Raw genomic sequence first — 11,156 nt, forward strand, 5'->3', positions numbered from 1 at the left:
GCCCCTCAAGGGTGCGTGCTCAGTCCCCTCCTGTACTCCCTGTTCACTCATGACTGCACGGCCAGGCACGACTCCAACACCATCATTAAGTTTGCCGATGACACAACAGTGGTAGGCCTGATGTGTGGACTACAGGATAAAGAGGACAGAGCACGCCCCCATTCTCATCGACGGGGCTTCAAGTTCCTTGGTGTCCACATCACCAACAAACTAACATGGTCCCAGCACACCAAGACAGTCGTGAAGAGGGCACGACAAAACCTCTTCCCCCACAGGAAAAGATTTAGCATGGGTCCTCAGATCCTCAAAAGGTTCTACAGCTGCACCATCGAGAGCATCCTGACTGGTTGCATCACTGCCTGGTATGGCAACTGCTCGGCCTCCGACTGCAAGGCACTACAGAGGGTAGTGCGAATGGCCCAGTACATCACTGGGGCCAAGCTTCCTGCCATTCAGGACCTCTATACCATGCGGTGTCAGAGGAAGGCCCTAAAAATTGTCAGACTCCAGCCACCCTAGTCATAGACTGTTCTCTCTGCTACTGCACTACAAGCAGTACCGGAGCGCCAAGTCTAGGTCCAAGAGGCTTGTAAACAGCTTCTACCCTCAAGCCATAAGACCCCTGAACACCTAATCAAATGGCTACCCAGACTATTTGCATTGCCGCCACCCCCCTTTTGACACCGCTGCTACTCTCTAGATATTCGATAACGGGAACCCGTATGAACAAATAACACAATACTAATTACATTTATTTAATGCATAATGTTATGCAACACCCAAGGTCCTGTGTGAAAAAATAATTGCCCCCTTTACACTCAACTGGTTATACCACCTTTAGCTGCAATGACTGCAACCAAACGCTTCCTGTAGTTGTTGATCAGTTCCGTACATCGCTGTGGATGAAATTGGTGGTGGTAGTGTGATGGTTTGGGAATGCTTTGCTGCCTCAGGACCTGGATAACTTGCCATCATTGAAGGAACCATGAATTCTGCTCTGTATCAAATAATTTTACAGGAGAATGTCAGGCCATCTGTCCATGAGCTGAAGTGCCAGTGGCGATTTTAGCATGTACATCTTGGTGGGGCAAACAAACAGAAAATGTGGGATGCATGCCTGAAAAGCCACTACACAACATTAAACAATACATTAGTTGCACTATAACGGTGACAAACGGTGCCCACAAACTGTAGGGCCTACATAAAACTGTCCCAACAGCAGACTCAACACCTTACCACTGCTACACCTGGCTTTCAGTGGAGCCTTGTCTGGCATCGAAACAGTTTATTCAGCCTAATTTACTGCCTTTAAAAAAAAACATAGCTGAAATGACAGACTTGCTTAAACAAATGTGGTTTCTACTGACAATTGAGATGTACGAACTATGGCATAAGGGAACGTCAAGTGGAAATCCGTAATTTCAATTTAAGACATTAATGAGCAAGCGACGACGGACATAGTCAATAACTATTTGTTCAGCACTTATGAAATCTACAGCGACAGAATTCAGAACATGGGCCGTTCTTACAGTTTACTCCCTGTACAAGTTAGAACCGTAGGATAAATAAATGGGGCATATAAACAGACAATGAAAGCTCTTACAATATTCAATGATTACATTTCTCTAAAACAGGTTATAGGCGATTTGTGCACCACCAAGTTTGAACAGTAGGCAAAATTAAGAGGTGAAAACAGACCAAATTATTAGGGTGAGGTACATTGAACGCCATTTGGGTCTATGCGTGTCAAAAAAGATACACGTCATATAACACTATTTGACGCGTTAAATATGCTTTTAATTTGACACATCAAATAACACTTATATTATAGAATGTTGTGTGTGCTGAATTTGCACGTTCAAGCCAAGCGCCACCAATACTATCAGTAGCACTGTCAAAGCTGTAGCCAAACTAGCACAGCCAAACCCGGGCCACGAACGATACCGCATTGGTGAAAATAGACCAAATTATTAGGGTGAGGCACATGGGCTACTAACAGCTTACTACACAATATATACTTAGTATTACTTTCTTAGCTACAGAATAGATTTCTCCCTTGCATATTACATCATTTATGGAGCAACATACAATACATTTTTGGACTCACCTTGTGAAGGTGGTGCAGCGGTCCTTTGGGCAAATTTTGTCATCAAAGTCTGGCATTCTCTGAATTTATGGTGGGAACTTGGGGCGGGGGGGAACACAACCACTCCATTGAATAGCAGGCTAGCGTTAGTGGTTTCTTTGTAACGCTTGCAGTTAGCCACTGATTCCTTCTAAACGACTCATTGTTGAATTTTGATTGCCAACTTGTGTAATCTTTATGTACAATGGCCGATGAGCACCGATACGTTTTATCTATAATTTCTCTTCATTATTTCTCTTCATATGACAAAGATTTCAAAAGGATTTGCCAGTAGATTGTCGACTTGATAATGACTGCTAGCTAAGACTTTGAAAGTAAATGTTGACATGATCAGTCCAATCAAAGCTACTGTAAATATAATGTGATTTGATGTAATTCTGTGGCCAATGACCTTGAGCCTTCTTGGATGGGCACATTTTTTTTTACCCCTTTTTTTATCTCCCCAATTTTCATGGTATCCAATTGGTAGTTACAGTCTTGTCTCATCGCTGCAACTCCCATACAGACTCAGGAGAGGCGAGGGTCGAGAGCCGTGCGTCCTCCGAAACACAACCCAGCCAAGCCGCATTTCTTCTTGACACAGTGCCCACGTAACCCGGAAGCCAGTCGCACGAATGTGTCGAAGGAAACACTGTACACCTGGCGACCGTGTCAGTGTTATTGACTCAATTACTTTTTTTCTTTTTTTTTACCTAAAAGTGTGTTGCTCAAAACAGCACTGAATGACAGGTCGCCACTGTGAAGTGCAGCTGGGTCATGCAGCAAGACAATGATCCAAAACACACATCAAGTCTACAGAAAGCCTGAAAAGCTATTTTAAGTTTTGGAATGAACTAGTCAAAGTCCAGACCTAAACCCGATTTGAGATGTTGTGGCAGGACCTGAAACTAGCTGTTCATGCTCGAAAACCCACAAATGTCGCTGAGTGGGCGATATTTCTTCCACAACGATGTGATAGACTGATCAACTACAAGACGCGTTTCGTTAGTCATTGCAGCTAAAGGTGGTACAACCAGTTATTGAGAGTAAGGGGGCTATAGAGACCCACAGTGGAGGTGTCATAATACCCATTAACCTGTTTTGGAGACTGGTTTTTGTTCAGAATTTCGGTTGACGGATGTGCCCAAAGTATAACGGAACTGAAATGGCAGGCGAAAACCCGAGGAAAATCCATCCGGAATTTCTTTGGGGTCACAGGCCATTTCAGTGCTAGCCTATGGGAAATACAAATAGATAGGACCCAGATTGCAGTTCCTATGGCTTCCACTAGATGTCAACAGTCTTTAGAAAGGGTTTCAGGCTTGTTTTTTGAAAAAAGTAGTTGGAAAAACTACAAGGTGTCTCATTAGAAAAGTAGTCTTGTTGCCACGTGAATGAGGTGTGCCACGTGAATGAGGTGCGCGCTCTTCGTTATCTTCCCTATTGAACATACTATTCTCCGTCTTAAATATTATCGTTTATATAGATATTAGCATACCTGAGGATTAATTAGAAACATTGTTTGACTTGTTTGGATGAACTTTACCGGTAACTTTTTGGATTCGTTTATATGCACGTTGAACGAGTGGATTACTGAGATCATTGGCGCCAACTAAACAGACTTTTTTGGATATAAATAAGGACTTTATCGAACAAAATGACCATTCATTGTGTAGCTGGGACCCTTGGGATTGCAAACAGAGGAAGATCTTCAAAGGTAAGTGATTTATTTAATCGCTATTTGTGATTTTGTGACGCCTGTGCTGGTTGAAAAAGTATTTTGGTGTGGGGCGCTGTCCTCAGATAATCGCATGGTATGCTTTCGCCGTAAAGCCTTTTTGAAAGATTAACAAGAAGTTAAGCTTTTAAATGATGTATAACACTTGTATTTTCATGAATGTTTAAATTTTTAGAAACTGTGTTTCATGTAAGTTTACCCTGTTTATCTGTCTCGGACAAGGTGACTTTTATCAATATGCTCTAATAAGCATCAAAGTAGACACCATGCAAGACTACAAATCCCTGCAAGCTCCTGCACGTCATCTTTCGCTGATACCTTTGCTAACAGGTATTGTGTCAATTTAAAACTTGCACAAGACAGTTCACAGAATTATCAATTTAAAGGAATGTAGCTATTTTATTCATTGTTTAACCGCTAGGTTTTATGGGTATTATTGACACATACTGTGGTACTCTAAAAAAATACTTATATATGCAAGACTAGAGAAAATCTGAAAGGGGGCAAATACTTTTTTTTTTATTGCACTGCATGTCCTGTTCACCACCATTCAATAATCAGTCATTTGAAAATAAATCAAGACATGTGGCCAGCAAAAATTTCCTGACATGCATGAGAAATGTGTGTATTCCCAGATATACACATCTGTTATCATTTTATTCCTATGAGGGACTTAGTAGTCCTACTCTTATCTCTAAAGCATGCTGCAAATATCAACATTTTGAAGTCTACATTTTCTTCCGTGGCAAACTTAGTACATCTGGAAAAGACAGCCTCTGTGCTGCACAGTGAAAACTAAATGTGCTCTGTTACTACCATCATTCCATGGCCAAATGTCATTAAAACCAACTGCGGTGGATTCCATGCACTGTAATCGTCAGGGTGATTCCTTTCCAAAAGAAACTCCCCGAAGGGACTGAGCAAGTCAGCCTTTCTCCAGTCTGAGCAGTCTGAGCATGTTTCAATATGTTTTATTTAAAGATAATTTGAGGCATTCAAGGTTTCGAAAGCAACACCAAGATAAGCTTGGCATTGTGATGGCTCCTGGCACTGAAAAGCAGTGGTCAGGACATACACACACTGTGTTGCCATAGTTGGTCTGATAAGAATGCCATGCCAAAACAAGGTAATAACCAAAAAGAGGCTGGCTGGTCATGAAAGGGGACATTTTAACACATGACCAAGTCTCCCTCTGGAGGCTGGTGATTCCCTTAGTACCGAATATTAAAGGCCCCTTGTACATTTGAAGTCGGAAGTTTACATACACCTTAGCCAAATACATTTAAACTCAGTTTTTCACAATTCCTGACATTTAATCCAAGTAAAAATTCCCTGTCTTAGGGCAGTTGGGTTCACCACTTTATTTTAAGAATGTGAAAGGTCTAATGTCTGAATAATAGTAGAGAATGATTTATTTCAGCTTTACTTTCTTTCACCACATTCCCAGTGGGTCAGAAGTTTACATACACTCAATTAGTATTTGGTAGCATTGCCTTTAAATTGTTACACTAGGGTCAAACATTTCAGGTAGCCTTCCACAACCTTCCTACAATAAGTTGGGTGAATTTTGGCCCATTCCTCCTGACAGAGCTGGTGTAAAAGAGTCAGGATTGTAGGCCTCCTTGCTCGCACACACTTTTTCAGTTCTGCCCACACATTTTCTATAGGATTGAGGTCAGGGCATTCAGATGTCCACTCCAATACCTTGACTTTGTTGTCCTTAAGCCATTTTGCCACAACTTTGGAAGTATGCTTGGGGTCATTGTCCATTTGGAAGACCCATTTGCGACCAAGCTTTAACTTCCTGATTGATGCCTTGAGATTTTGCTTCAATATATCCACATAATTTTCCTTCCTCATGATGCCATCTGTTTTGTGAAGTGCACCAGTCTCTCCTGCAGCAAAGCACCCCCACAACATGATGCTGCCACCCCCGTGCTTCACGGTTGGGATGGTATTCTTCGGGTTGCAAGCCTCCCCCTTTTTCCTCCAAACATAATGATGGTCATTATGGCCAAACAGTTCTATTTTTGTTTCATCAGACCAGAGGACATTTCTCCAAAAAGTACGATCTTTGTCCCCATGTGCAGTTGCAAACTGTAGTCTGGCTTTTTAATGGCGGTTTTGGAGCAGTGGCTTCTTCCTTGCTGATCGGCCTTTCAGGTTATGTCGATATAGGACTCGTTTTACTGTGGATATAGATACTTTTGTACCTGTTTCCTCCAGCATCTTCACAAGGTCCTTTGCTGTTATTTTGGGATTGATTTTCACTTTTCGCACCATAGTACGTTCATCTCTAGGAGACAGAAAGCGTCGCCTTCCTGAGCGGTATGACGCCTGCGTGGTCCAATGGTGTTTATACTTGCGTACTATTGTTTGTACAGATGAACGTGGTACCTTCAGGCATTTGGAAATTGCTCCCAAGGATGAACCAAACTTGTGGAGGTCTACAATTTTTTTTCTGAGGTCTGGTTGATTTCTTCTGATTTTCCCATGATGTCAAGCGAAGAGGCACTGAGTTTGAAGGTAGGCCTTGAAATACATCCAGAGGTACACCTCCAATTGACTCAAATGATGTCAATTAGCCTATCAGAAGCTTCTAAAGCCATGACATAATTTTCTGGTATTTTCCAAGCTGTGTTAAAGGCACAGTCAACTTAGTGTATGTAAACTTCTGACTTCAACTGTATATATTGCCCTGTTTTTGTTTGTTTGCCAAAGGTGAGCTCAGGCTTTAGTCCTGTGAGATATCATTGTCACCCCACACCTAAAGTGAATTTTAAACATCCCCATCAGGCTTTGCAGCGGTCCACCGATGAGCGAACGATATACGAGGTGGTCCAGAAGATGTTCCAGGTCATCGCTCCCCCTGCCGTGGATGTCCAACCCAAACAAGCTCAGTGCAGGAAGTGTGCAGTGGTGGGGAACTCAGGAAACCTGCTCGGCTCTCAATACGGCTCCTTGATAGACTCACATAACAGTGTCATAAGGTATGACCTAACTAGTGTTTTCACGATACTGGAATTTTGACTTCTATACCGATACCAGGTTTAGTATCACGATACTTGATACCATCACAATACTCGATACCACAAAAGAAGGCACATACTGGCACTTGAGCCAGACAGATAAACTCTGCTACTGCTCTGTTCAATCGTTGGGCATGTTTTTGAGTTCAACAACATTACATTCAAAAAGATGTATGTAAAACATTTTCAGAGACAGCAATGTATGTATGCATTAATTAATAATTTATACAATCATACAATTTATTTGACTTTCGTAAAAACAATAACTACATAACGGTAATCATTTATTTGAATGATACATCTCTTGATAAACAGGGTAAATCACGATGTAGCCTAGGCCTATTCACAATTCAGGTGAATGCATATTCTATAGGTGTATGCATGCATTGAACTAATTTGGGCTGATTTCATGGGGTACAGATGCATTACACAACCCCACCATGATCCAAACAACCCACAACCATTCACCTTGGCAGGATTAGGCAATACTGAGCCTGATGAACCAGTGACCAGGCTTTAGTTCCAGACACTCATCAAACCACCTGACCCAGTTACCATATCCCCTGAAACCAGTGAGGCATGCCAGATGAGCTCAATTAAGACTATACTTAGTTAAATCAGGTGGTTGACTGACTGTCAGGAATGAATTCACACATACACTACAGCCCAGTAGCTGCAGGGCTACCATGTTAAATCTAATTCAGTGTCTGATGGTTGCCTCGCATGCCACATAGGCACAGATTGGTTCATGACCTGCCTGTGAACTGAAACAATGTTCTCTCTTTGCTGTAAAGGATGAATAAAGCCACCACAGCAGGGTTTGAAGCCGACGTGGGCAACAGAACGACGCACCACTTCATGTACCCTGAGAGTGCAGTGGACATCGCCCCTGGGGTCCACCTCGTTCTGCTGCCCTTTAAACTCCGCGATCTACAGTGGGTGGCCAGTGCCCTTTCGACAGGAGAGATCAAAGCGTAGGTCCACTCTTTGCCAATCCCAAGCTTTTCACTGTCACTCCCAAACGTACAACTACTGACGACAACCACACAATACTGACCACAAACACACATCTACTGACCACAACAACACTTGTCAATTTCCTCTTGCTGCTCCGTAGGCAAGTACAATGGTCTTTTAGTCTATATTTAGAATGTTCCTGTTTTTATCGTGACAATGTTTTGCCTCTTGGCTAGGCTGTCATTATAAATGAGAACTGGTTCTCAACTGACCCACCTTGTTTAATAAATGTAAAATAAAATAGTTGTTTTCCCTGCATGTTTCTTCAGGACATACATGAGGGTGAAAGGTCGAGTACAGGCTGACAAGAACAGGGTAAGGCTTATCATGGTGGACAAAACTATTGAATGAATGTTGATTAGTTTTGTGTGTTAAAGCTAATCACCCTCTCGTTTGCAGGTTATAGTGGTGAATCCAGCGTTCTTTAAGTACACCCACGACCGGTGGACAGAGCGCCATGGCAGATACCCTTCCACGGGCATGCTGGCCGTTATATTTTCCCTTCACATCTGCGATGAGGTGAGTATCCTTTGATATCAATAGGGTTTTTCCATAGCAGCATTAGTGTGTCGCCAGTGATTATGTTAATGTCAGCTCTAGTGTAATTTTTGGGGAACTAAGGCTGACACTGAGGACTTGTGAAGAGCAGAATCAACAACCTTTGCAATATCAACACAGTTACTTTGTGAGATGATGTTAACCGTGGAAGGTGATTAGCTCCTCTGGTCTGAAAAAAGATATCCCAATGTCCCAGGGCAGTGATTGGGAACAATGGCTTGTGTAAGGTGCCGTCTTTCGGATGGGACGTTAAAGGGGTGTCCTGACTCTTTGGTCATTAAAAATCCCCTGGCACTTATCATAAAAGTAGTGGTGTTAACCCAGGTGTCCTGGGTAAATTCCCAATCTGGCCCTCATAACATCATGGCCACCTAATCAACCCCAGCTTCCAATTGGCTCATTCATCCACCCTCCTCTCCCCTGTAACTATTCCTCAGGTTGTTGCTGTAACTGTGAATGTGTTCTTAGTCAACTTACCTGGTAAAATAAACAAAAATTAAAAGCTCATACTAAGCCATTGTTATGTAAATGCAAGCTGAAAAGTAAATTTAGCCTTGGCCCCAAGTCAGAACAGGTCCACTGAGGTCATAGCCCAGTGAATCACTGGAGCTGGGCCATGGATGTGGAAACAATCTGATTTTTGGGGGGTAAATTATCAGTGGAAATTGACTTATCTTAAGTGTCACAAGCCTGGCTGAAAGTAAACAGAATGCTAATAACACTAGTAATGCTAAACATTGCCGTCCTTCTCCAGGTGTCTGTGTTTGGCTATGGAGCTGACCAACAGGGGAACTGGCACCACTACTGGGAGGACAACAAGTATGCTGGTGCGTTTAGGAAAACTGGGGTGCACAATGCTGATTTTGAGACGGAGGTTATCCAAAAGCTGGACACAGAGGGCAAAATTAAGCTGCACAAGAGATGAGAATGAGCAAGGGTGGTGTGTACAGGATGAAGCCATTAGTGTTGGGCGTGGTGGTCAGAGACCGTCGAAGAGGGACATGAAACCTGTGATGCTCCCTGGTCACTGAAACTAGCACTGTGAGCTACACATACAACCAAAACCACAAACAGAAGTCCTCAGACCAAAACAAGAACTTGAATCATGTCATTTGAGCATGCGCTGCATGTCAACAGCATTATAAATGTCTGAAAAAAAACAACATTTTAACAGGGACGGAAAACCTCCACACATGCACGTTTTAGACGGATCATGAAAACGAACACAGTATGCGGAGCGGCTTACGCTGAGCCAGCTTATTTCGTTTCTTCCCTGTTCTGTACCGAACTAACATTATACTGAAGAACCCTTCAAGAACCTGAGAGCCTTTGACTGAAGGGGTAAACCACAGAATCCGCATTAAGGACAGAAGCCCTGTGTTGCAAGGGTGTAAAAACCACATCTGCGTGTATTTTTCTTCTTTGTGAGGATGGATTAGGGCACAGTTGGACTCAAATTAATTCAAGAATTTATACTGCATTGGAACTATAAGGATTGGTTTAATGTCTCTGTAGAAACAGTTTTGAGCTGCCATAGTAGTCAATTAAACCATATTAATGTACAGCTTTCACACCCAATTATGTTGCCTATTATTATGTTGCTCTTAACTTGATCTAATAACGTAGATGATGGAAATTTCACTTGTGTTGCCATCCCAAGGAATACAAATTTTGAATGCTGTGTAAGGAGGGAACACACGATGTGGTCATTAACAGTCTGCTTAATGTTGCATTATGATACCACATTCTTGTTTTGGGGGGGGCTAGCCAGATGTCTTTGATTAATTTCTAAAAAAAAGAATGAACGGTTTAATTAGAGAGATTCCAGTGATGTGCCTTCTGAGCCAGTTTAACAGGGAGTTTTGATATAACTTTTTTTATATGGATGTGTGAACCTTTGTGTCAATTCGCTGTTATTCGCTGTTATCCGAGTTTGATCTATGACCACTGGTAGACAGTTGTGACCCGATGAGTAAAAATGAAGACCTTCAATTAAAACCAGAAACGATCAATGCAACTTTAATATCATCATTCACGAAACATTAAGTTTTAAATAAAATCTCAAAGCCATTTAGGATTTTTTAAATAAAAGTAAATTGGTACCCAATACAGTACTTTTAATAAAACCATACCTTTTGTATTTGTGACTATGTGTGTGATTGACTATGATCAAGCTGTGGTGTCTTTAAAAATTAAATAAAAGCTGAACAATCACCACACCGCCTCCCTTTTTAATTTTGAAACGGATTGAATCCTGGCCTAAGTTTTTATAACATGAAATTCTTGTGTAGGTAAATACAGTGACCCCTTTGACTGGCAGTGTAATTTGACGCAATATCTTTGGGCAAAACTTGACTTGTTACGAAGGCTGTGTAGTGTGTGCAACAACCACAGCCATTGTTCTTAATGAAAAACATGGCTTCCCCAAGATGAGGGAAATGTGAGCAGTGATTTTCAAACAGAGTACGTTCACGATCAGAACCAAAGTTCCCGAGTGCCCCATGATCCTCGGGTAGTTTAAGCTTGGTCCTGAAGTCATTGGAAAGGGTGGCAGGTTGCCTTACAGAACATGTCCCTATTTTGGCTTGTGTCAGACATTGCATGGACGAAAGATGAAGGGAACGGGCCTTTCTTGTTTGGCTGGCCCTCAACGTATCCATACTGTGAGGACAAAATTAAACGTCGATGG

At 42.1% G+C, this 11,156-nt stretch overlaps 1 protein-coding gene across 2 annotated transcripts in view; it reads left to right on the forward strand.

The window, feature by feature from the left end:
* The window catches only part of LOC106565027 (CMP-N-acetylneuraminate-beta-galactosamide-alpha-2,3-sialyltransferase 2), a 48,751-nt gene extending 38,067 nt beyond the window's left edge, over nucleotides 1-10,684 (forward strand). For both annotated transcript variants that reach the window (XM_014131603.2, XM_014131600.2), the window contains exons 3-7: nucleotides 6,660-6,853; nucleotides 7,687-7,866; nucleotides 8,179-8,224; nucleotides 8,309-8,428; nucleotides 9,222-10,684. In XM_014131603.2, coding sequence (XP_013987078.1) covers nucleotides 6,660-6,853; nucleotides 7,687-7,866; nucleotides 8,179-8,224; nucleotides 8,309-8,428; nucleotides 9,222-9,392 — 711 coding nt within the window. In that variant the 3' untranslated portion in view covers nucleotides 9,393-10,684. The remainder of the gene's footprint in view (nucleotides 1-6,659; nucleotides 6,854-7,686; nucleotides 7,867-8,178; nucleotides 8,225-8,308; nucleotides 8,429-9,221) is intronic.
* The last annotated feature ends 472 nt before the right edge of the window (nucleotides 10,685-11,156 follow it).

This window comes from Salmo salar, chromosome ssa12, assembly GCF_905237065.1.
Source record: "Salmo salar chromosome ssa12, Ssal_v3.1, whole genome shotgun sequence".
In the NCBI taxonomy this organism is placed as follows: domain Eukaryota; kingdom Metazoa; phylum Chordata; class Actinopteri; order Salmoniformes; family Salmonidae; genus Salmo; species Salmo salar.